At 45.7% G+C, this 26,373-nt stretch overlaps 1 protein-coding gene and 1 long non-coding RNA gene across 2 annotated transcripts in view; one reads left to right on the top strand and one right to left on the bottom strand.

Moving 5' to 3' along the window:
• The window catches only part of LOC310758873, a 536,128-nt gene that overhangs the window by 71,972 nt on the left and 437,783 nt on the right, over positions 1 to 26,373 (top strand). The window lies entirely within an intron of this gene.
• Positions 1 to 26,373, bottom strand: part of PAPOLG (poly(A) polymerase gamma) — a 44,149-nt gene that overhangs the window by 7,476 nt on the left and 10,300 nt on the right. The window contains exons 5-15 of the mRNA XM_083605136.1: positions 26,238 to 26,347; positions 25,266 to 25,319; positions 20,424 to 20,535; positions 19,776 to 19,865; positions 15,281 to 15,419; positions 11,928 to 12,000; positions 10,217 to 10,337; positions 8,285 to 8,369; positions 6,422 to 6,475; positions 5,392 to 5,511; positions 3,807 to 3,916 (exon numbers count right to left, since the gene is read on the bottom strand). Of these exons, the coding sequence (XP_083461262.1) occupies positions 3,807 to 3,916; positions 5,392 to 5,511; positions 6,422 to 6,475; positions 8,285 to 8,369; positions 10,217 to 10,337; positions 11,928 to 12,000; positions 15,281 to 15,419; positions 19,776 to 19,865; positions 20,424 to 20,535; positions 25,266 to 25,319; positions 26,238 to 26,347 (1,068 nt within the window). The remainder of the gene's footprint in view (positions 1 to 3,806; positions 3,917 to 5,391; positions 5,512 to 6,421; positions 6,476 to 8,284; positions 8,370 to 10,216; positions 10,338 to 11,927; positions 12,001 to 15,280; positions 15,420 to 19,775; positions 19,866 to 20,423; positions 20,536 to 25,265; positions 25,320 to 26,237; positions 26,348 to 26,373) is intronic.

Genomic DNA, 26,373 nt, shown 5'->3' with positions numbered 1-26,373 from the left:
AGCTTCTGAGATTCAAAATATTTTTTTTCTTGTTTTCCTCCTCCAAAAACTAGGTGTGTCTTGTGGTCTGGTGCGTCTTATAGAGTGAAAAATACGGTACACTGTGGGGCTTACAGAACAGGTGCACAGATGAAGGCATGCCCTGGTAGTTTGGCTACCAAGCTGTTCTAATAGCTCTTAGGGGGCACTACTGCCTTTTAAACCTGACAGCAGGAGCTAAGAGCTAAGGGAGAGAAGCAGTACAGACGGCGATTTATTGGGAGGGGACTGTGACTGGTCACTAGGGTACATCGGATGGGCAAATATCACCTCGCAGTGACCAAGATCAAAGAACTTCCCTTATATTGCCAGAAAAATATTTTTAAGCGAACCATAAGGGCAGTGGCAACTAAAAACGATCTAAACTCTATGTACACATCTACATGCACCCCATTATATTTTAAACTTAGAGAGGCCTATGAACACACATCTTATTTTAATGAATTGACTTTTCTGCAACTTCGGAAAGCTTTTACAGAGTTGCGATCAAATACAATAAACTCTGCTTATAGAGATGGGAGACACAGAGGCATACCAACAAACGAACGTGTTTGCGTTAGGGGATGTCCTAAAGTAGAGGACCTTATGCATTATATCTTGCACTGCCCCTTATATAATGAAGCAAGAGAAAGATTTTTAGCACCTATAATGACAAGGTCCCCTGGCCAGAAGCCCTCTGACATTTTATATCTCCCCGCAGACACAGATAAGAACGTGACCTGGCGTGTAGCACTCTTTGCAACTGCCGCTAGGAAAATTAGAGCAAATTATATCGCCAAGATAGCTACCAACTGTAAAGGAGATGAATTTATTTGACCCTATCTACATCAAGCTATATTCTATCTTTATCACCAAACTCTGAATATAATTGCACATTGTATTAATTAACATTATTTTTTTAATATATTAGTGGCCATGTGATAATTTTAGCTTATAAATTTTGTTTGATGTCTTAACTTGTATATTAAGGTACTTTTATAGCTCTGTTTAGAGTAGGTAATGTTCTGATAATATAAATGTTTTAAGCTTTTTGTATCAATCCAGCATATTTTCTTTTAATTGTTGAATGATTCTGTGTAAATTGCGGCAGCCTTTGGCTATGTGAAATAAAATTGACTGATAGGTAAAGGGACCCCAACTCTGGGGTTGCGGCGCTCATCTCGCTTTATTGGCCAAGGGAGCCAGTGTACAGCTTCTGGGTCATGTGGCCAGCATGACTAAGCTGCTTCTGGCGAACCAGAGCAATGCACGGAAACGCCGTTTACCTTCCCGTCCGTTTACCTATTTATCTACTTGCACTTTGACATGCTATCGAACTGCTAGGTTGGCAGGAGCAGGAACCGAGCAACGGGAGCTCACCCCGTCACAGGGATTTGAACCGCCAACCTTCTGATCGGCAAGTCCTAGGCTCTGTGGTTTAACCCACAGTGCCATCCACGTCCCTCCAACTGACTGATACCGGAAGTCAAAATAAGAGAGCCCAGTGTGGCCCCTGAAACTGCAGAGGTTGGGGAAGAACTGTTCAGTTCTCCATCGAAGCACAGCTTGGGTAGCTACCGTATTTTTCCCTCTATTACACGCAGATTTTTTCTCCTAAAAAGTAAGGGGAAATGTCTGTGCGTGTTATAGAGCGAATGTGTGGTCCCTGGAGCTGAGAAGCGTGAGTGAAGGCAAAAAGCAGGCAAATATCAAATCGTCCGGAGAAGGGAGGAAAGAGGAAGCTGCGGCTTTCCTGCATTCTGCCTCAGGGTCTTACTGCCCACCCGCTTCTGTTTCCTTACTGTGTTTGCTCAGACGGAACAAAGAGCAGAGAAAACCCCTCCCCTCCAGGCAAGCAGAGTGGAAAACAGATTCCTCTCCGTGCGTCTGGGACTCGAAGGCAACATGCAGGTTGGGGGGGGGGAGAGAGAGAGCTGGTTGGCTTGTGGGGGGGGGGGACTTTTGCCTTCCTTTCCTCCCTCCGGTAAAACCCCTCTCCTGCATTCTTAGCCAGCTGCTTCTCTGCACACCCCTCTCCTTGTCGCTTCTATGTTTTTCCTTCCCTCCCTACTTAAAACGTGGTTCCAATCACGGATCCACATGGATCCTCAGGATCTTTGCATTGAGTCACCCCAAATTCACCATCAGATCACATAGCAATGATCTGATGCAAAAACAGGGCTGCAATGCTGCAAAAACATGGTTACAAAGCACGGATCCACATGGATCCTCAGGATCTTTGCATTGGGTCACCCCAAATTCACCATCAGATCACATAGCATGTCCATGGCTACAGCCTGCACCAAAAAAATCATGCACCCACTGTTTCCTGGGGCCGCAATGGTGCAAAAACGTGGTTACAAAGCATGGATCCACATGGATCCTCAGGATCTTTGCATTGGGTCACCCCAAATTCACCATCAGATCACATAGCATGTCCATGGCTACAGCCTGCACCAAAAAAATCACGCACCCACTGTTGCCTGGGGCTGCAATGGTGCAAAAACGTGGTTACAAAGCATGGATCCACATGGATCCTCAGGATCTTTGCATTGGGTCACCCCAAATTCACCCTCAGATCACATAGCATGTCCATGGCTACAGCCTGCACCAAAAAAATCACGCACCCACTGTTGCCTGGGGCTGCAATGGTGCAAAAACGTGGTTACAAAGCATGGATCCACATGGATCCTCGGGATCTTTGCATTGGGCTACCCCAAACTCACCGTCAAATCACATGTCTGTGGCCGCAGCATGAAGCACAAAAATGATACATCCACTGTTTCATTCAGAATTTTTTTTTCTTGTTTTCCTCCTCTAAAAACTATGTGCGTGTTATGGTCAGGTGCGTGTTATCGAGCGAAAAATACGGTACTTAGAATGTGAAGGCATCACACAGAATCCCAGCAAGTTCCAGCAGTAGCAGCATTGGAAGGCAGGAGCGAAAACTTTAAGCTTAGCATGGTATATTTTGAGAAGCTCCCATGAAACGCACTGAACCTCCCGCCACCCTCCAGTATTCCAGTGCTTCCAAGAGCAGATCTGTCATGTTCAGTGTAAACAGAACTGATTAGATGTTATTTAATGGGCTAAGGGGGAATACCCGCAATCAAGGAATAAAACCAGGAGGTTGCAGAGGCACAATAGTTAGGTGGCATTAAGGAATGAGCGACTTTCCAGCACTAGATTAGCCAAGATGGTGCCCTCTGGCTTCCAGTTCCCATCAGCCCCATCCAGCATTCCCTTTGATCCGGGACAACAGGTGTTGTAATAGTTACAGGTAGGTAGCCGTGTTGGTCTGCCGTAGTTGAAACAAAATAAAAAAAATCCTTCCAGTAGCACCTTAGAGACCAACTAAGTTTGTTATTGGTATGAGCTTTCGTGTGCATGCACACTTCTTCAGATACCACAACGTCTGGAGGGCACCATGTTGGCTACCCCTGCTCTAGGGCCTTTTCTTTCAAAAGGAGATGAAGAAGTTTTTCTGAGCACAGTGGATTATACTGTTATGTTGCAAAGAGAGTCGCTGGATGGTTAGCAAGCAATGCTTCTTTCTCATATTTCACAAGACTAAGCACATAACCTCATCAGAAGGCTTGTCGATGTCAACACACACACACACACACACACACACACGGGGGCAGTGGGAGCAAACCATCAGAACTTGATTCTTCAGTTAGTATAGGCACTAATTTATACTGAAGTGAGGCAACCCTTTGGAAACAGGCAAGCAACCTTAGCCGATTCAGAGGCAGGACTTTCACCAAGAAGAGAAGGGGTTTGTTTACCTGTGTCCGTGAATGACTGGATATCGTAGGTTAGGTCAACGCAGACACTCTCTGCATTCTCCGCTTTCTTAAAAATTATCCCCAGAAACCATACGGACACAAAGTCGCTCCTGAAGGGAAAGTTCCAGGACAGCATATGAACTAAAAGGACTGGTGAGATGAGGTGTAATCTTCGATACCTCCCTCTCTATGGAGGCGCAGATTACAGCTATAACAAAGGCAGCATTTTTTCATCTCCGCCAAGCTAAGCAGTTGGCCCCTTATCTCTCTCGCCCTGACCTAGCCACTGTGATCCATGCGACGGTCACCTCCAGACTGGATTATTGTAACTCGCTCTACGTGGGGCTGCCCTTGAGACTGACCCAGAAACTCCAGCGGGTGCAGAATGCCGTGGCGAGACTCCTTATGGGGTCTTCGCTGCAAGACCACATTCATCCGGTGCTATACCAGCTGCACTGGCTCCCGGTGGAGTACAGGATCAGGTTTAAGGTGCTGGTTTTAACCTTTAAAGCCCTATTCGGTCTAGGACCCTCGTACCTACGGGACCGCCTCTCCTGGTATGCCCCACAGAGAAACCTACGGTCTGCTAATAAAAACATCCTGAAGGTCCCAGGCCTCAGAGAGGTTAGGCTGGCCTCAACTAGAGCCAGGGCCTTCTCGGCTGCGGCTCCAATCTGGTGGAACACTCTGTCACAAGAGACTAGGGCCCTGCGGGACCTGACATCTTTCCGCAGGGCCTGCAAGACAGAGTTGTTCCACCAGGCCTTTGGTCAGGGCGCAGCCTGACTCCCTCCTCTGGCAACCTGCACAGAATTTTGCTTAATGGTTGCCATCAACTTGATTTTAATTAATTTTTATAATGAAATATTTTTAGAATGTTGGATTATTTGATTGTTTGATTATTTGATTGTTGTTAGCCGCCCTGAGCCCGGCTTCGGCTGGGGAGGGCGGGATATAAATAAAATTTTATTATTATTATTATTATTATTATTATTATTATTATGTCAGCAAAGTTGCAGCAATGCAGGGTTTGCCAAGGAAAACCGGCATGGTGCTTCAGTAATATTGAGGCAGGGCAGAGAGCTCCAGGTGTCACACAGGAAAGGGCCAGGCTACACTGCAAAGCTCTGAACCGCTATGCTTCTCTTGTTACCCTATTGCAGGGACAGGGCACTTACAGACGTGAGAATCAGCTGGCAGATACTCAATTCTTCCTCTACCTACCAAGCAGCTCTGCAAAATGCATTCCCCAGGCAGTAGCTAACTGTCCCCTGCCTCCTTTCTGGCTCAGGAAAAGCCAGGCTGCAGGGAACGAATAGCCGGTAATCGGGGATTTGTTGGCACTCACCTTCATATCGGCCATAGCTGTCAATGTTTTCCTTTTTTTAAGGGAAATTCCCTTATTCCGAATAGGATTCCTCGCAAGAAAAGGGAAAAGTTGACAGCTATGATATCGGCTAATCTTTCCCTGAAAAATTCCCTTCCAAGGACTCCTCAAGGGAATCTTGCCATCACAACAAGAAGTTTACACCCCAATGCCGTCACATTTTCACGGGCTCAACTAGCCAATGAAGCATCAACTCACTCTTTGAATTTTTCCTTACTCCCTGGGAAGGACTGCGGATTCACTTGGGCAATTGCAATACATTCATTCCGTTCCATGTTTCCAACAAGCACGCGGATTTTTGATTCTACCAGGCCAACCCTAAAAATACAAACACGAGAAAAACGCAAAATGAAGTTTCAGTTAACCATTTCACTGAAGGCTGCCCGATTTACTTCTAACCACCAACTGAAGGGTGACACCACGTGGCCCAATGGGTGTACTGCAACAAACCAAAGTTTTAAGACTGGACCAGGAGGTGCACATTTTTGGTTTACAGGCAACTCCAATTTATGCAGGGGTTACGTTCCAAGGCACCGCATACTTAAGTGACATCACATGTATTTGAAAAAGCCTGCAAGCACCCCACCCTGTCCCCTTTTGTAATGTTTTCGGACTGCTTCTGGGTTCAGCGTGATGCGTGTGTGGCCATGCCTGTATTGTTTTACAGTGGTACTTCAGGTTACATACACTTCAGGTTACAGACTCCGCTAACCCAGAAATAGTACCTCGGGTTAAGAACTTTGCTTCAGGATGAGAACAGAAATCATGCTCTGGGGGCGCGGCGGCAGCGGGAGGCCCCATTAGCTAAAGTGGTGCTTCAGGTTAAGAACAGTTTCAGGTTAAGAACGGACCTCTGGAACGAATTAAGTACTTAACCCGAGGTACCACTGTATTTATTTAAGCTGGGTGCCCCAACTCTCATACTCAAGGCAACTTAGAAATAAAAAAATCAAAGCATGTTCAAAGCAACCCCAATAATAAACCAAACAGCAGTGAGGTTTTTGCTTTGTTTGAAAGCGCCATAAAGGCTGTAGGTCTGAGACCTCTGTGCATTTTACTCTGAGCTGAGCACTTGAATGCAAGTTATTGGCACAGTCATCAGATGTCCTGCCATTCTAGGGTAAGAAGCTCTGACGGACAGGGCATGTCTCCAGCCTATTACCCCTGTTCACCCCCTCCCCAAATCATATTATCATCACATTGAAAATCTATAGTTACAGAGGCTTACCATTCCAAATGGTGTTCTTCAGTTGAGGAACTGGCAGTCAACACAATGTAATGCCTGGAAACGTAAAGCAATGCTAATGTGATCTTTTTTCAACCATTTTAATAAAAGGCCTTTCCAAAGCGCTAGACAACTTTCACGTCCTCTTCAGCCTTTCTCCCATTTCTTCTGTAAGGAGAAGCCTATCCCCACATATTTCCAATGGCTTAAAGGTAAAGGGACCCTTGACCATTAGGTCCAGTCGTGGCCGACTCTGGGGTTGCGGCTCTCATCTCGCTTTATTGGCCGAGGGAGCCAGCGTTTTGTCTGCAGACAGCTTCCGGGTCATGTGGCCAGCATGACTAAGCCGCTTCTGGCGAACCAGAGCAGCGCACAGAAACGCCGTTTACCTTCCCGCTGGAGCGGTACCTATTTATCTACTTGTACTTTGACATGCTTTCGAACTGCTAGGTTGGCAGGAGCAGGGACCGAGCATCGGGAGCTCACCCCGTCACAGGGATTCGAACCGCCGACCTTCTGATCGGCAAGCCCTAGGCTCAGTGGTTTAACCCACAGCGCCACCTGCGTCCCAATGGCTTACAGGTCAACATCTCTTCCCATTTCTGGCCTAGTTGCTTGGATCGATTTAATGCCTAAGAAGAGTTTAAAGCTTCTACCAAGGGGAAGCTCCATAAGAAGAATGGCTGTGGGATTACGGAGTTTCTTTTATTTCAGCAGAATAAGATTGGTAATTAGGGCTGGGCGTACATATTTCAGTTCTGAAATGACTTCATCAGCTCCCAGTACATTTGAGCACAATTTTAAGTGCCAGTTTAAATCTTTGAAGGGCCCTAAGCGGCTTGGGGAACCAGGATGCGGGTGGTGTTGTGGGTTAAACCACAGAGCTTAGGACTTGCCAATCAGAAGGTCGGCGGTTCGAATCTCCACGATGGGGTGAGCTCCCGTTGCTCGGTAGCTGCTTCTGCCAACCTAGCAGTTCGAAAGCATGTCAAAGTGCAAGTAGATAAATAGGTACCACTCCTGTGGGAAGGTAAATGGCATTTCCGTGTGCTGCTCTGGTTTGCCAGAAGCGGCTTAGTCATGCTGGCCACATGGCCCGGAAGCTGTACGCCGGCTCCCTTGGCCAATAAAGCGAGATGAGCGCCACAACCCCAGAGTCGGTCACGACTGGACCTAATGGTCAGGGGTCCCTTTACCTTTAAGCAGCTTGGGACCTGGGCACCTAAAAGATCACATCCTCCAGCATGAACCTGCCAGAGTACATATTAAGGCTTTCCTCTAAGGCAGGGGTCAGCAAACTTTTTCAGCAGGGGGGCGGTCCACTGTCCCTCAGACCTTGTGGGGGGCTGGACTAAATTTTTTTTCAAAATGAACGAATTCCTATGCCCCACAAATAACCCAGAGATGCATTTTAAATAAAAGCAAACATTCTACTCATGTAAAAACACCAGGCAGGCCCCACAAATAACCCAGAGATGCATTTTAAATAAAAGGACACATTCTACTCATGTAAAAACACACTGATTCCCAGACCATCCGCGGACCAGATTTAGAAGGCAATTGGGCTGGATACGGCCCCTGGGCCTTAGTTTGCCTACCCATGCTCTAAGGCCCTCCACCATCAGAGGCAGGTGGGTGACTACCAGCAACAAGGAATCTTTGTTGTGGTTCCTTGCCTCTGCAACACCTTCCCCTAGGGAGGGCTGCCCGGTAAAAAGCTTGTTCTTTTTTTCACAGAAGAATTTTTACCTGCTCTGCTGGGAACTTATTGTTATTCTGATCTTACGTTGTTTTTAAACTTGTGTAAGCATTGCCAGCTACAACTGCTTCGATAGGGGCTTTGAAAGCCCGGGTACTCTCACATACTTGTACTTTTGAAAGAAGTTGGACGGCTCAAGCAGCTTTGACCAGTCTGACTTCCCTTGAAGAATCTCGTCTGTAACCACAAGACCTGTAGAGACACAAAACTCTTCTGAGTTGGGTAGCCTGGGGTGCCTTCACAGAAGTGGAACTGGGGGAGCACAAGTCTGGAAAGGGAACTCAAAGGCTACTTGGCTCAACTCATAGCACTGAGACTAAGGGGAAAACTTTCAAACCATAGAGACACCCAGATGATACCCAGCTCTACCTCTCTTTTAAATCAGAACCAGTGAAGGCGGTGAATGTCCTTTGTGAGTGCCCAGAGGTGGTTGGAGGATGGATGGCAGCTAACAGATTGAGGTTGAATCCTGACAAGACAGAAGTACTGTTTTTGGGGGGCAAGAGTCAGGCAGGTGTGGAGGACTCCCTGGTCCTGAATGGGGAAACTGTGCCCCTGAAGGACCAGGTGTGCAGCCTGGGAGTCATTCTGGACTCACAGCTGTCCATGGAGGCACAGGTCAATTCTGTGTCCCGGGCAGCTGTTTACCAGCTCCATCTGGTACACAGGCTGAGACCCTACCTGCCCACGGACTGTCTCGCCAGAGTGGTGCATGCTCTAGTTATCTCCCGCTTGGACTACTGCAATGCGCTCTACGTGGGGCTACCTTTGAAGGTGACTCGGAAACTACAACTAATCCAGAATGAGGCAGCTAGACTGGTGACTGGGGGCAGCCACCGAGACCACATAACACTGGTCTTGAAAGACCTACATTGGCTCCCAGTACGTTTCCGAGCACAATTCAAAGTGTTGGTGTTGACCTTTAAAGCCCTAAATGGCCTCGGTCCTGTATACCTGAAGGAGCGTCTCCACCCCCATCGTGCAGCCTGGACACTGAAGTCCAGTGCCGAGGGCCTTCTGGCGGTTCCCTCATTGCTGGAATTGAGGTTACAGGGAACCAGACAGAGGGCCTTCTCGGTAGTGGTGCCTGTCCTGTGGAACGCCCTCCCACCAGATGTCAAGGAAATAAGCAGCTATCTCATCTTTAAAAGACATCTGAAGGCAGCCCTGTTTAGGGAAGTTTTTAATATTTAATGCTGTATTGTTTTTAACACTCAATTGGGAGCCACCCAGAGTGGCTGGGGAAACTCAGCCAGATGGGCGGGTTATAAATAATAAATTATTATTATTATTATATCAAGTCTCATGCAATCAAGAACCAGATACATCTCTTTTGCCATCAGTATCCTCATCTAGACAGTGCCCTTCCCACTTCCAACTTCTCCTTCTGTTTCCACTATCATAGAATCATAGAATTGTAGCACTGGGAGGGCCCCGAGGGTCATCTAGTCCAACCCTCTGCAATGCAGGAACCTTAGCAAAAGCATCCATGGCAGATGGCTATTGAGAGAGTCAGAACTTACAGGGTTAAGAAGTTCTGAGTGACGCCTCACATTCTTGGAGGCGTGTTTAGAACACTGGGAGTGTTCAGTATCTCTGAGAGAGAGAGAGACACACACAGTGTGAGTCTAGCCGCTCACGGAGAGGGTCGACATGAGTTGCGTGTCACCGGGATTTACGATCTGTTGATTTATACGAGATTAAAGCTCTTTGTAAGATAAGGAAGACACCGAGCGTCTGCCTGATTTATTGAGCACACAAGGCTGCTTCTGTCGCTGTGCTAAGCTCTGCTAACTGCAGCTGGAGGCCCGGAGGGAGCAGAGACACGCAGGGAAACGTGTGGGCTCCAAATGGAAGCTGCCAATAAAGTTCTCCAAAATGGCCACTCAACCTTTACCTCAAAGGAAGGAGAGTCCACCACTTCCCGAGGGAGGTTGACCCTCATCAGCCTGCATCTACGGTCTCTGGGAGAACCACACACTGCTAGCTCAAAAGTGTTTATACCCCACCATTTGGGAATATATATCAAGGTGTCTTACCGTATTTGAATTCTTCTACCATTACCGCTCTGGTTGAAGTCGACACATTATACGTGGAGTTCTGTTGTGGATACGCTGGGGTGATGATGGGCATCAGGTGATACCTGTCTGATGGATTTACCTGTGGCAGGTGAAGGATTATAAGAACGTAAGAGCCCTGCTGGGTCAGACCAAGGCCCCATCTAGTCCAGCATCTTGTTCTTACAATGGCTGAACAGAGGCCCATGCGAAGCCTCTAAGCAGGACACAAGGGCAACAGCGCTCTCCCCAGTCATGATCTCAAGCAACAGGCATTCAGAAGCATACCAGTGTTTTTTCACAGCCATAATGACTAGTAGTCACTGAAAGCCTAATCTCTGGTGTGTGTATCTGATTCCCTGTTATGCCATCAGAGTTAAACTATAGAATTTGCTACTACAAGTTGCAGTTTATATTGTGTATTTTGGATTCTCATTTTGTATTTTTACGCTGTGAACCGCCCTGTGATCTTCGGATGAAGGTCAGTATACAGATTCAATGACTTAATTAGTTAGTTGATAACACAATACAGACGGCCTCCAACTCAACGTTTCATGTCTATTGGTTTATTATTCTTATTACTACTACAAACATTTATTATGTGCACTTCATCCTAAGGTCCCAGGGCAGGTCACAACAATGAAGACACATTAATATGAAAATACAGTATTACACAATGTTAAAAACGGTTTAAGCGGCACAATGGAACTGCCCCATCTTCTCTTCTCCCCACATGCCCCCCAAATCCATTTCCAGGTTCCCCCAACCCTCTGGAACAATTTTGGAGGACAATTTCTGTTGTGCTGCTTAAAAACACTGCACTAGTGGAACTGTTTAGCTGGATACCCTATAAAAGGTAGGCAGGTGTATAGCCTCAGAATTTATAACCAAGCAGGGCATATTATTCCTGAACTTTGCATTCCACTCCACCCTGCTTCCTGTTTCGTAGGGGCAAGGGAATGTCTCTCCCCCAACCCCAGCAACTGTGCCTCTGGGTGAAGCAGATGATGATGATGATGATGATAATAATAATAATAATAATAATATTTCATTTACCGTATTTTTTGCTCTACAAGACTCACATTTTCCCTCCTAAAAAGTAAGGGGAAATTGTGTGCATCCGATGGAGCAAATGCAGGCTGCGCAGCCATCCCAGAAGCCAGAACAGCAAGAGGGATTGCTGCTTTCACTGTGCAGCGATCCCTCTTGCTGTTCTGGCTTCTGAGATTCAGAATATTTTTTTTCTTGTTTTCCTCCTCCAAAAACTAGGTGCGTCTTGTGGTCTGGTGCGTCTTATAGAGCGAAAAATACGGTATATGCCGCCCTCCCCAGCTGAAGCTGGGCTCAGAGCGGCTAACAACAGTAAAAGTAATACAGCATTCTAAAATCAATTCATTCTAAAATCAATTCAAAATCAAATTAATGGCAACCATTGGGCTAGAGTTCTGTGAGGATTACCAAAGGAGAGATTTATGTTGTCCCATAGAATGCAATGCCTCTCAGTAAGGACACCTTTGTCAGGTGGCAGGCTTGTCAAAGCTGCTGCTGGTGTCCTGGAGAATCAAGAGGGCTCAGTATGGGTCAGTTCTCCTCCCCCCCCCCCGGACTAAAAGAGCAGCAACACTCTCACAAGGCTGCTACCACTGACGCCGGGGGATACAGGATGGTTTTCAAGGCAATGTGCTCTACGAACCCTGGGGTCCCAGGCCGGCAAGTTGAGGTTGCTCTCTTCGGGCTCTTTCAACAAGACTGGATTGGGCCATTCCCTGAAAAGAGAGCAGATGAGCGAAACCAAGTGCATACCGCCGTCTAGAAAGCTGCATGTCAGCTATCCATATCGGTGCAGACATCCTCAGGTAATGCCTGTACAGTGGTACCTCGGGTTACAGACGCTTCAGGTTACAGACTCCGCTAAACCAGAAACAGTACCCCGGGTTAAGAAATTTGCTTCAGGATGAGAACAGAAATCACAGAAATCATGGGGCGCAGCAGCAGCAGCAGGCCCCATTAGCTAAAGTGGTGCTTCAGGTTAAGAACAGTTTCAGGTTAAGAACGGACCTCCAGAACAAATTAAGTTCTTAACCCGAGGTACCATTGTACTGCGCTTTTGTATTCGTTGGAAGCTGCCCAGAGGTGGCTGAGGCAACCCAGTCAGATGGGTGGGGCACAATTTGCTTGTCTGTTTATTACATGCAGAAAATCTTAAGTATAAAGTGCAAATACATTTGTAAGAGTGGTATTATTTACAACATGGGAACACCAATTAGGCCAAGGGTCATACTGTTCGAATGAAGTCTAAAGAACTGTGAGCACCTTTTAATTCAAGCATTCACATTTCCCTGTAAAGTTGGCTGGGGGTGGGTGGGGTGGAGGGCAGGGAAGACGAAATGGTTCGTGTTGAGTACAGTGGTACCTCTGGTTGCGAATGGGATCCGTTCCGGAGGCCTGTTCACAACCTGAAAAGAATGCAACCCGCGTCTGTGCACGCGCGGGTCACAATTTGCCACTTCTGCGCATGTGCGTGACATTGTTTTCCACGTCCGCGCATGCACAAGTGGCAAAACCCGGAAGTAACCCTTTCCGGTACTTCCGGATCGCCGTGGAACGCAAAGTGAAAATGCGCAACCTGAAGCAAACGTAACATGAGGTATGACTGTACAGCCATAAGACCTGCTCCCAATTGCTCCTCAGGCCGCTGTTGCATGTTCCTTCCAAGGGAGGTACAAAGGGCAGCAACACAAAGGGCCTTTTCAGTGGTGGCTCCCTGGCTGGGAAAGACTCTCTGAAGGGTGGGTGTGCCTGGTGCTATCATTATCGTAAGACAAGCCTGCTGAATCAGGCCAATGGCTCATCCAGTCTAGCACCCTCGTCTCACAGTGGCCAACCAGATGCTTGTGGGAATCCTGCAAGCGGAACAGGACTGCAGTAGTACTTTGTCCCACCTGCAATTCCCCAAAACTGGTTTTCAGAAGCAGGATTCCTCCGTCAGTGGAGATGGAAAATAGCTATCATGGCAAGTGGTACCCAGTGATAGCCTTGTCCTCTGTGAATTTCTCAAATCCACTTTTAAAGCAAGCCATGTTGGTGGCTATCAAGACCTCCCCTGGGAGCAAATTCCATAGTTTTAACTACCGTATTTTTCGCCCTATAGGACGCACTTTTCCCCCTCCAAAAATGAAGGGGAAATGTGTGTGCGTCCTATGGGGCGAATGCAGGCTTTCGCTGAAGCCTGGAGAGAGAGAGGGGTCGGTGCGCACCGACACCTCTCGCTCTCCAGGCTTCAGGAAGCTATCCGCAAGCCTTGGGAGCCTGGCGGGAGTTCCACCGGGCTCCCAAGGCTTGCGGATAGCAGCCTGTTCTGGGGGCTGGGGGGGGGAATATTTTTTTTTCTTTATTCCCCCCCAAAAAACTAGGTGCGCCCTATGGGCTGGTGCGCCCTATAGGGCGAAAAATACAGTATATGTTGCGAGAAGAAGCACTCTCTTTTATCTGTCGACATTTAGGCAACCAGGTGAACATATTCTTGTTTTCTCAGGCAGCCTGCTGTAGTGTTGAAGTCTTTTAGTACGGCGGCATAGGAATAGTCTTATTTATAAAAAATATGTACAGACCACCATTTCATTTAAAAAATATTAATGAAGGGGTAATATTAAATATTAACAAAAACCAGAAAACCATACAGTAAAATCATTTAAAAGTTGAAAACAGACATCAATTAACCATTGTGGAAATATGTAGTTTTAATCGCCTGCAATAGGAAACTTTCTAGCAGGTGTTTTAAAAGTTAAAAGCAAAATGTGCCTGCTAAATCTTTATTGGCAGAGTATTCCACAATACGGGGCCGATGACGTTTAAAACTATTTCTTGCTCTTATCAGGTGAGGGTTTTTAAAATTTATCCTATTGCAAGTGACCATTGTTTTACTTCAAGACACTTTATATAGGAAGCAACAGATAAATTTTGTGGCAATAAAAAGCCACCCTTGTCCTACTGGGGCAGTGATGGCCAAACGTGGCCCTCAAACTGTTTTGGGACTACAATTCCCATCATCCCTGACCACTGGTCCTATTAGCTAGGGATGATGGGAGTTGTAGTTCCAAAACAGATGGAAGGCCAAGTTTGGCCATCACTGTTCTAGGGTAAGGGAAAGGCCAACTGGGAGTTAATTTTAGGGAGGCATTCACATAGCACTCTCAGGAGTACACTTTATTTATGCTGTTTGCGTGCCTGAAGACATACAAGACAATGCACAATATCAACAACTCGGAATCTGAAAGCACACTTCTAAACAAAACAGCAGGGGAGACACTCAGAGGGCGTTCCTGGCCAGGAAAACATTTTGATGGCAGCAGAAAGGTGCATTTACTGAACGCAAGTTACTTAAAAGTCTGTGGGGTGGATTCCAAGGGCATCCCATTCCGAAACACACAATTTCATGGTTACAGTGGTACCTCAAGTTACCGTATTTTTTGCTCTACAAGACTCACTTTTTCCCTCCTAAAAAGTAAGGGGGAATGTGTGTGCGTCTTATGGAGCAAAGGCAGGCTGCACAGCTATCCCAGAAGCAAAAACAGCAAGAGGGATTGCTGTGCAGCGATCCCTCTTGCTGTTCTGGCTTCTGGGATTCAGAATATTTTTTTTCTTGTTTTCCTCCTCCAAAAACTAGATGCGTCTTATGGTCTGGTGCGTCTTATAGAGCGAAAAATACGGTACATACGCTTCAGGTTACAGACTCTGCTAACCCAGAAATAGTGCTTCAGGTTAAGAACTTTGCTTCAGGATGAGAACAGAAATCGTACTCCGGCGGCGCGGCAGCAGCAGGAGGCCCCATTAGCTAAAGTGGTGCTTCAGGTTAAGAACAGTTTCAGGTTAAGAACGGACCTCCGGAATGAATTAAGTACTTAACCCGAGGTACCACTGTACTTTACTTGCCAGTGGTAACTGAGTGGCAACATCCTGCCAGCCCCAGATCTGATCTGTGTTCTTCCTAGTTATAATCTAGTTCATATACGATCTGTGAATTGTGACGGCTGGCCAGATACTTACCACCTGGAGAAAACCAGGAAGAATTTATGAACCAGCGTCGAGGCCAATGCATTTGGATACAGCTGACACGTCCTCGCCACCAACATGGCCCAAGAAACACCACCAAGAAATCCCAGCATATTTGAATAAATCCCACGCCCTAAAAGGCAGACATTTGTCACTTCAGATTTCCCAAGCGTTTCAGATAGTTTCAGGTTAGCAGAGGGCAAAACTAGTGCTTAAATACGCAGCAGAGCAACTATATAATCTCCCCCCCCCAAAAAAAGGGGGGCTAGGAGCTTTAGAAAAAGCAATCACAGCAATGCGTATTTAATTTTAGTTCCGATTTGGATTCAAATGCATGCTTTGCTTTTGAAACAGCTCCCCCTTGTGGTGCCTATTGCCCTTCCATCAAAATTTAAGCATGATACATCTACGTTATGGGACGCGGGTGGTGCTGTGGGTTAAACCACTGTGGTGCTTGGGCTTGCCGATCGAAAGGTCGCGGTTTGAATCCCCACGACGGGGTGAGCTCCCGTTGCTTGGTCCCTGCTCCTGCCAACCTAGCAGTTCAAAAGCACATCAAAGTGCAAGTAGATAAATAGGTACTGCTTCGGCGGGAAGATAAACGGCGTTTCTGTGCGCTGCTCTGGTTTGCCAGAAGTGGCTTAGTCATGCTGGCCACATGACCCGGAAACACTGTCTGTGGACAAACGCCAGCTCCTCGGCCTTTAGAGCGAGATGAGCACTGCCAGCCCAGAGTCGTCCGCGACTGGACCTAATGGTCAGGCGTACCTTTAAAAGGTAAAGGGACCCCTGACCATTAGGTCCAGTTGTGACCAACTCTGGGGTTGCGGCGCTCATCTCGCTTTATTGGCTGAGGGAGCCGGCATATAGCTTCTGGGTCATGTGGCCAGCATGGCTAAGCCGCTTCTGGCAAACCAGAGCAGCACACGGAAACGCCGTTTACCTTCCCACCGGAGTGGTACCTATTTATCTCCTTGCACTTTGACATGCTTTCGAACTGCTAGGTTGGGAGGAGCAGGGACCGAGCAATGGGAGCTCACCCTGTCATGGGGATTCAAACCGCTGACCTTCTGATCAGCAAGTCCTAGGCTCTGTGGTTTAACCCACAGCGCCACCCGCGTCCCTAGGCGTACCTTTACCTTTATGTTAATCCCTTCTACTTCTTCTTCTTCTTCTTATTATTATCATTATTTGCTGAATTTATATACTGCTCTATACTCAAGAGGTCTCAGCAACCTGCCCAGCAATGGTCTAATGATGTACACGCCAACAGCTGCATGCAAGTCAGAGGCAGATCTGCAAGGTGACTCCACACTGCTGATCTGCACATCCCTAAAAGGGGAGCAAATGACTAGCATTTGACAGGCCAGCTTGGGAGCAGCAATAGCAGCAGCAGCAGCAGCAGCTTTGGCATGGTTCAGGATTCCCCAACAACGAAGAAGAGGAGCGGGCAACTTAAAGGAGTGAAATGCATGCAAAGAACTCGCTGAAAACAACATGCATTTTACAACAGGGGATTTTATGGTACAACTGTACCGAAGCCATGTTCTACTAACTATGCGGTAATTTCTGTGAACTCTGATCACAGAGAAACCAGTAGGAGAACACTTCAATCTCCCAGGACATTCTATACAAGATCTCAAAGTAGCTGTATTACTACAAAGGAATTTCAGAAATAGACTGGAAAGAGAAGCTGCTGAATTGCAACTCATTACCAAACTTAAAACCATGGAGAGACCTGGTCTGAACAAAGACATTGGATTCTTATCTCATTATACATGACAAAGCCATTTTTCACCTTCTCACCCCTTGCTTTTTCCTGTAAGACCTATTGCAGTCGTTAAGAGTCGTCAACAGGCTCATCACAGCTATCTGCCAATCACCCATTCCCACCACCCTTCTGAGTAATACCCCTCCCCACCTTCTCACTATATAGAAGGATCTGGCAACTTCTCTTTCAGTGTATCTGAAGAAGTGTGCATGCACACGAAAGCTCATACCAAGAACTAACTTAGTTGGTCTTTAAGGTGCTACTGGAAGGAAAAATTTTTTTTTGTTCTGATCATATTGTTACACTCTACCCAATTTTCATGTTGTTTGGGCTTTTAAGACCTACATTGGCTCCCAGTACGTTTCCGAGCACAATTCAAAGTGTCGGTGCTGACCCTGAAAGCCCTAAACGGCCTCGGTCCTGTATACCTGAAGGAGCGTCTCCACCCCCATCGTTCTGCCTGGACACTGAGGTTGTGAGAAGTGAGGTTACAGGGAACCAGGCAGAGGGCCTTCTCAGTAGTGGCCCCCGCCCTGTGGAACGCTCTCCCACCAGATGTCAAGGCAATAAACAACTTTCTGATGTTTAGAAGACATCTGAAGGCAGCCCTGTTTAGGGAAGTTTTTAATGACCAATGTTTTAATGTATTTTTAATCTTTTGTTGGAATTCGCACAGAGTTGCTGGGGAAACCCCGCCAGATGGGCGGGGTATAAATAATAATAATAATAATAATAATAATAATAATAATAATAATTACCATTAAGACAGCTGAAAAGAGTGCATTTGTCACCTGGTGATAGGTAGCTGGTGACCTCAAGAGGATCCAAGCTTCAGCTCTTTCTAAGAATGCACTTACAACAGATGCACATTGTGGGCTGTCAAACCCACATACTGACTGGGGCTGTCTTCCACTTGTGAACCTTCTTTTTCTTTTTTAAAGGCCTACAATGGTACATATAGCTTCACTTACAGGTTACTTGCTTGATATTGATGCGAGATGGTGGTCAGCCTCACTCCCTCCAGCAATTGCTGTCACTTCACCAAAGCGAAGGCTAGCACAAGAGCTTGTACTCTTGCAACGATCCCAATCCCTCTATGCACCCAGTGCCGGATTTACGTATAAGCTAAACAAGCTATAGATTAGGGCCCCACTCTCTTGGGGGGCCCCAAAACATTTAAAGGGGGGAAAAACCTGCATGTACATTTCCAAAATATAAGATAATAAACAAATAAAATAAAACCTACATACAGCAACAGTGTTTTGTGTTGTGTAGGCTCCTATGATGTAAGTAATGGGTCCCGCCTGCTAGCCTGCTCCCTAAAATATCACTGGTTTGCTCATTTCTATATATAGGGTGCCTACATTCTGCATGTGCAAATGGCTTTAGATACCTATTAGGTCCATAAATTACCATATAGCATATATTCAACACAAAAAACAGCAACAATTTGTTGTTGACAAAGGACAGTTAGACATATAAAGGGCCCCATTACCTTCAGTAGCTCAGGGCCTCATCAAACCTAAATCTGGCCCTGTATGCACCATTTGCTAAATGGGCATATAAGGCAGACCTAAATGGATCAGACCAAGGGCCGTCAAGTTCAGCATCCCATGTCTTAAAGCGGCCCGGCCCGGTGCCTCCGAGTGCTTATGAAGGTTGCAACTGGCCTCTCCCTGGTGCGTCACAGTATCTGATATTCCTAGGACTTCACTGCCTCAGTCCACAGCGGTTTCATCTAAAGGACTGTCCCATGGACCAAACTTGTTTTCACCTGCTCTGGAAGCTAGGACCCAAAACAATGGGTCCAAGTTACAAGAAAGGAGATTCCAACTAAGGAGGAACTTTTGGAAGGTGGTGGGCTCTCCCTCCATGGAGGTTTTTAAGCAGAGACTGGATGGTCATCTGTCATGGATAATTTAGTTGAGATTCTGGCATTGTAGCGGGTTGGACTAGATGACCCTTGGGGTCCCTTCCAACTCTACAATCCTATGACTCTATAGCATTGCCAATAAACCATTCTTACAGACCAGGGGTAGGGAAACCAGTGATCCTCCAGATGTCCTTGAACTACAACTCCCATGATTTTTGACCATTGGCCATGCGGTCTGGGGATGATGGGGACTTCAACAACAGGTGGAAGGTGAGTTTCTCACCCCTGACACAGGTGCATCCTCCGCAAATCCGCCTGATCCTTTTATAACTTGGAAATCTCCCAAGTCAGCAGGAGACATGAAGATGAAGTTTCATGGAACCAAGATTCAAAGGGTAAGCCTACATTCCTAGGCCAGATTTAGGAGCTAGCAAGGTTACCTAGAAGCCATGTTGGAGTAGAAACACCTGGCCCCTGCCTTGGTGCTTAGTTAGGAGGCTCCAGCTTTTAGGTGACAGCCCCTGAACACCTGCAATTCTTGAGGCTCTGATATGACTTTGAATGAGGGGAGAAGGAAGGAAGCAAGATTCCTTCCCTGGCCACTAAATTCCAAACTGGTTTTAAGTATTCATCAGGAGCATCTAGCACATTTTCAGGTGTTTCTCTGCCACCATTAGACCAGCATTCAAGCTCGTCCTCAGGATTTGAGACATAATCGCCATTATGCAGATTTTGAAGGCAACGTGCAGAGGCGACAAGCTCACTTGGCTTAGCCTAAAGAGCCATTTCAAGGACTATTAAGCTTAGGGGCTGATACCACAAAATTTGATGTATTAAGTACTTACGTTTTGCCCACAGTTTAATTGCTCTGAGCGTCAGCCTGAAGTTCTCCTTGTCTGGTACTAAATGAAGTATTTCATCAGTGACTCTGCAACCTGCCGGCAAACATTAAGCCTTTGCGTTAAATCGGGCAAAGGCACCAGGCTACTGAGAGGCAGTAAGACTGAACATACACGGTGCAGAGTAGGCTTCTAATTTTACCTGTCCAGTCCTCCCACACAACATGGCTTGAACTGATAAAGCTAAGTGGAAATACTAGACTTCTCAGGCCCCTGCTACGGACAGGATTCAAAGAACCACACAGCTATTTCTGCCTGCCGAGGGCATTACAAACATACACTGTTGCATGGCAGGCTGCTTTTGGAATTGCAACCATTCGCAGGTTCAAAGCATCACAGCTATTAAGCTTCACTGTGTCACTGAGAAAGTCTGTCTATTCCATACCTACTGGGCAGCGAAACAGCCTGCGCATCCTTCCCTGAACTTCTTGGAGGAAAAGACAGAACAAAAAATATAGGGTGCCACATGAATCTGCTACTCATAGTCAAAAATCCCCTATCAAGTAGGGCAGATCACAGCCATTTAATACCCAGTTACTTGAGTAGCTGTGTTTAGCAGGCACCGTTAAGAAAAACTGGAAAGGTACGCATTACCATTTAAGCTCCGAATACACCTTATATCCAGGCTTCCCAGATGCGAGTTGTCCCGAAGATCCAGGTTATCAGACAAGATTGGCACAGCCAGCCTTGCAAAGACGAGATCGATCTATGGAGGCAAGAAATGAAAGTAGCCTCTCAGCAAGTGACCTCTTTAACAGCTTGCCACCAAACATCAAGAACTGCTAGAGCAGTAGAAATGCCTTCAAGCATATTCTACAGACACTGCTCCAATTATTTTTTTTATTTTATTCATTCAGTAATATTTTTAGGCCGCCCGCTGTTGACAAGGCGGACACAATAAAGCAGGTTACCACAAGGGATCAAATTTAACTGCAGAACAATCAAAAGGGACCTTCCTGGTGAGGCGCTCCTTGAAGTGTTTAGGCCACAGGTTGTTTAGGGCTTTATAGGTAAACAGCATACAAGCATCTTAAGATTTGGAACCAGAGTGTTGAATTGGAAACCAATGCAATTCCCCCAGGGTGAGTGCTATGTAGTCCTAATAAGCTGATAGATTAACAACTGAATTGTTCCACATGGAGCCCCATAGCCAGCGTAATGCTGGTGGTCAACAAAAGAGGTATAAAGACTGTTTCAAGGCAAATCTAAAAAAATGTAGTATAAACACTGACAACTGGGAAACACTGGCCTGCGAGCCCTCCAATTGGAGAAAAGCCTTTACCAAAGGTGTCATGGGCTTTGAAGACACTCAAACTCAGGACGCAAGGGATAAATGTGCTAGGAGGAAGGCAAATCCACACCGTGATCAACTCCCGCCCGGAAACCAATGTCCCCACTATGGAAGGATGTGTGGATCCAGAATTGGCCTCCACAGTCACTTACGGACTCATTGTTAAAACCGTGTCTATGGAAGACAATCTTACTCAGCTACGAGGGATCGCCAAAGAAGACTGTGGGGTTACCAGAACACAGATTCCTGTGGTAAGGCTGGTGAAAGGCACTTAAAAAAATACCGCATTATTTTTTGCTCTATAAGACGCACCAGACCACAAGACGCACCTAGTTTTTGGAGGAGGAAAACAAGAAAAAAAATATTCTGAATCTCAGAAGCCAGAACAGCAAGAGGGATCGCTGCGCAGCGATCCCTCTTGCTGTTCTGGCTTCTGGGATAGCTGCGCAGCCTGCATTCGCTCCATAAGACGCACACACATTCCCTCTTACTTTTTAGGAGGGAAAAAGTGAGTCTTATAGAGCAAAAAATACGGTAGTTGTTATTAAGGTTTTTCGTGTTATAAAGCAAACAGATAAGCAGCGATAGGTGCTTCTATTGTCTCCACTTTCAATTCATAGTATTTTTCAGAATTTGTTTGCTTGGTAGCAGCTCTACCAGACTACAACACTTGCCCTTTCAAGTTGGACGATATCTGATAAGGAAACAGTGGGAGAATTTGCTACTATTCAAACCTGTACAAAACGAAAATGCCATACAGAGATAAAATAGAACAATTCTTACCCAAAACAAAATTAACGAGTCCATCTAATGGAAAATGGGTAATAATTAAGACAGATTAAGAGATATTGGAAGGGTTGAAAGAAAACAAGGCTCCAGTCCCAGATGGGCTGACATGGATGTTTTATAAAAAAAGTTCTCTGATACTTTTGAATCCATTGAAAAAGACAATGAATGAAATGATAGGAAAATATATTCTGGGGACCTGGAAAGAAGCCAATATAGTGGTGATTCTAAAGGAAGGCAAGGACCGATCACCAGTGACTGCATATCGCCCAATATCCTTATTAAACACAGATTTTAAAATTTTCATTGGAATATTGGCATAAAGTCTGAACAGCGTTATAAGCAAAACTAACAGTCCAGATCAGACAAGACTTATACGGGCAAGGAAAATGAGACAGTGTTTGTAAAATTATAGATATTATGAATTATGTGGTAAGTAATAAACATGGATTAATACTTTTGTTTCTTGACGTGGAGAAGGCCTTCGACAATGTGCAGTGGCCTTCTCTATTTCAGCTAATGAAATCCATAATTTTGGAGATAAATTTATAAATTGGTTCCCAGCTTTCTATACTGACCCCAAAGCGAGGGTTTTAGTGACTGTTACATCATCAGTAACATTTAGCCCATCTACTGAGCCATCAATGCACTGTAAATCCAAGGTTTCTATTTGGGGGAAACCTCATTTTTTTACTCCAATCAATATATTTTTGCCTCTTTTACCACTGTCTCTGCCCTTATTCTAGATATCTTTAAAATGAAATCAATTAATTTAGCCATAGCTGCACACTCCCATATTTTATTTCTCCATTCCGTTGTTAAAGATCAGTCTTTTGTATTAGGTATAATTTGGCGCTGTGGGTTAAACCACAGAGCCTAGGATTTCCTGATCAGAAGGTCGGCGGTTTGTTTGTTTTTTTATAAAATATTTATTGAAATTTTCAAAAAGTTTAAAGAAAAACAAAAAACAAAAAAGAACAAAAAACAGACATATAACTTTCAATCACATATTTCCTTGACTTCCCCACATCTCCCCTTCTTGTATTCCAATTCAATTTTTAATTCAACAAGTTCCTGTCCCCAAATTTTACCTTATTATATTTAAATCCTTTTACTTAACCAATTTTAACATAAACCTCTATCTTTATACATCAAAACTTATTCTTAATACCTTTTTCTAAAGTCAACCCCAATTCCATTTCACGAATTCCCCATTTTAATCTAAGTAACAAAACCAAATATTTACATAAAAAAAAAAACCAAATATATTTGTACCGCCTTTGGATACCCAAAACCCCACTCCCCGCCTTTCCCGGTTTCAATCTCCAACCGATGTCCATCAATCCATCTGGTGTCAGCCTGGTGACCTCACGTCCGAGGCCCTTAAATCTCTCCCCTTTGCCGGTTTTTTTGATAGTCCTTTATGATAAGCACCGAATCTCGGAGAAGCTCTGTCCCAATAAGGTCCATGTTTCTTCCTGCCAGGCCTCCATATTTAGAATTGTAATCCAAGTTTTGTTTTTTACTTCTTTTAAGTCCAAAAGTCCCAAAAACTCCTGCTTCCACTTTGATCAAGTTTGTCTTTTCCTTTATATCCATCTTTGCAGGCCTTTGGCTCTCTTTAATCCTCTGCTGCATTATAGCTCCTCCTTCCTTTCCCTCTAAATTGTCATGTGTATCTTCTCCCACTTTTTCAAGTTTCTCAAATTTCTTTTCTTGTTCAGCTGCAAGAGTTTTTAGCTCAGATGCAAAGTCTTTTTGTTCTGGTACAAAGGCTTGAGTCAGGTCCCTTCCAATTTCCGCAAGTTTATTTGCTTTTTCATTCAATGTTGTAGCATTTCTAGCCAAAACAATGCTTTGTTCTTGAAATTTTCCCAGACGAAGAAAGATTTTCTCCAGTTCCATCTGTATTTTTCCACTTACAGCCATTCTGTAATGTCCCAGAGCCCCCTCTAGGGGAGTACTGGTTACTTAGTATTCCTTCCAGTTCTAATCCAAAAATCCTTTATTTTCCTTTGTTTTCGACAATTTGTTGCCTAAATGTAACAAATATAGCCAGCCAAGGCAATAGAAACAAAGTTCTCTCTCTTTTTTTTCCTCTCAGCTTTGACAGCTAGTTTGACAGCTGTCAAAGTCTTCTATATCTCTTCAACAGGCTCCCTCACGGATCGCTCCCGGGTCCTGGGGGGGGGGGTAGTAATTCCACTCTCAAAGTTAATTCTTATCCTCCAGCACATTCACTTATACTGCCAAAACGTGAAATTAATTACTTTTAACTTCTCACGAAGAAGACGTTCTTTTCAACCTTAGTTATCTTGTCCTTGCTTTAAAATGTTTACAAAAGGGGGAGACGGACTTCCTCTTTGCGCCCTCCCCGCTCGTGCCGAATCAAAAAAGAAGTTTTTAATATCCAATTTCCGTATTACTCACGGGTTGTTACTTTTAGTCCAAATGATCAAAGGAAGAAGTCAGCGCTCTCCAACCATGGCATGCGGCTTCACTTCGCGGAGACGGGTAGACAGCTCTCAGCTCCGCGCCGCTCACCCCCGGTCTGTTCCGGAGCCTTTAAAAAGGCTCCTTTGCAGCGGGGGGGGGGACGCAAATGGAGCCCGCCGAGCCTTCAGTTCACAGGCTTCCCCGCCTGTGATATATTTCGGGTCCCCGCTTCGCCGTAGCGGTAGAACCCTAGCTCCACGAAGCAGATTTCCTCCGGAGATCGGAGGAAATCCGCCATTACCGTTGCTGGCGCTGACCGGAAGTCCCAGAAGGTCGGCGGTTTGAATCCCCGCGATGGGGTGAGCTCCCATTGTTCGGCCCCTGCTCCTGCCAACCTAGCAGTTCGAAAGCACGTCAAAGTGCAAGGAGATAAATAGGTACCACTCCGGTGGGAAGGTAAACGGCGTTTCCGTGCGCTGCTCTGGTTCGCCAGAAGCGGCTTAGTCCTGCTGGCCACATGACCCGGAAGCTGTACGCCGGCTCCCTCGGCCAATAAAGCAACCCCAGAGTCGGCCACGACTGGACCTAATGGTCAGGGGTCCCTTTACCTTACTAATGATTAAAGTGCTTTGTTCCATCTCCGGGTCTTTACATCCTCCGGGTTCCCCGCCCCCAACCTTCTAAAGTCAGCCTCATGCTTCCACTGAACATGCTTAATCCTCGTTGGACCAATGTGAGTCCCATCTATGTTAAATTATTTAACTTGCCACCTATCCTCCCATCAGTTGCAATCCATTTAACCAACTAAAGCACTCATGAAATGCAATCACATCGGTTCATGGATCATCTAGTTTTGCCCCCAAAACCACCGTAAATACTTGTTTCTACGAAGGAAAGAGGAAGTAATGATTATTATTATTTACCTCAATACCATCAAATTCAAACTTGATGACTGGTACATATGCATCTTCTACTGCCTGTAGTAAGGAGAGATTAAGACAGCTTTTACGTAATCTAAGTGACCGCATTTGGAATGAGATGCATTAACAGTATGACATAGAGATGGACCAATGTTCCAATTCCTTACAAGGAGGCCTCATACCACCCAATAATCACATCAAGCACAACGCTGAAGGAATGGGTTTCCCAAATCTAAAACCTGACTGTGCAGTCAGTCTAAAAACGGGCCCTTCTCCATTAGCTAAAATCCATTAACTTGAGCACTTGAGCCAATGTATAACAAGAACCCAGCTGTATAAACAAAGCCCTCTCCTTTATCAGTACGTGACGCTTAATGAATGGCCTTGTCAGTTCCGAAGTGGAGACGGGACGGCAGAGCTGGGGCTTATCTTATCCTGTAGGATGTAAATATCCTGACACACTGACGCACAGACTCTGCAAGACAGGGTCTGTCAGTCCCCACGGCCGGAGATAGAGATGGAAAACTCCTATAGCTGGGTGACCCTCTTAACCCCAAGATAACAATACAGGAACAAGAACATCTGTTTATGGTCATGGATGTCAACTTATGTACAGGAACATCTGTGTATGTTCGTGGATGTCAACTTATGTGTATGAACGTACGAGGCTGGATTCCTGGGGAAGGGGGGAGAGGGTTCCTAGAGGATATATATACCGTGTGAAATTTCTCTTTCTGCGGACTTGCTGTGAACTGACCACGCAAGTGCCTTCTGCTATCCAGAGAGCAGAATAAACTCTTTCTCTGAACCAAACCTCGGTGTCATTTGACTTCTTTCCTCCCGTCCGGGAGCAACGCAGACCCCACCAATCGGTAAAGTCTAAAAAGGCCACAACGCTTTTCAATGGAGTCAGCATGCACACGAGTAAATATTACACACACCGGCTCGTCCAAGCAAGACAAGAGACTTACTTACTCTTAAGTTCCTGATGCCATCTTTGAGCTTTAGCTTCTCAAAGAACAACTGGAAGAAGTCTGACCTTTCCACATGTCTAGGGGCAACACAGAGAGCATCTATATCAGCACCTGCAAGAAGAAAAGGCCCTCAAATT

The sequence above is a fragment of the Podarcis filfolensis genome, assembly GCF_964270895.1.
Source record: "Podarcis filfolensis genome assembly, chromosome: 3".
Taxonomy (NCBI): domain Eukaryota; kingdom Metazoa; phylum Chordata; class Lepidosauria; order Squamata; family Lacertidae; genus Podarcis; species Podarcis filfolensis.
This window is presented reverse-complemented; position numbering and strand designations above follow the sequence as displayed.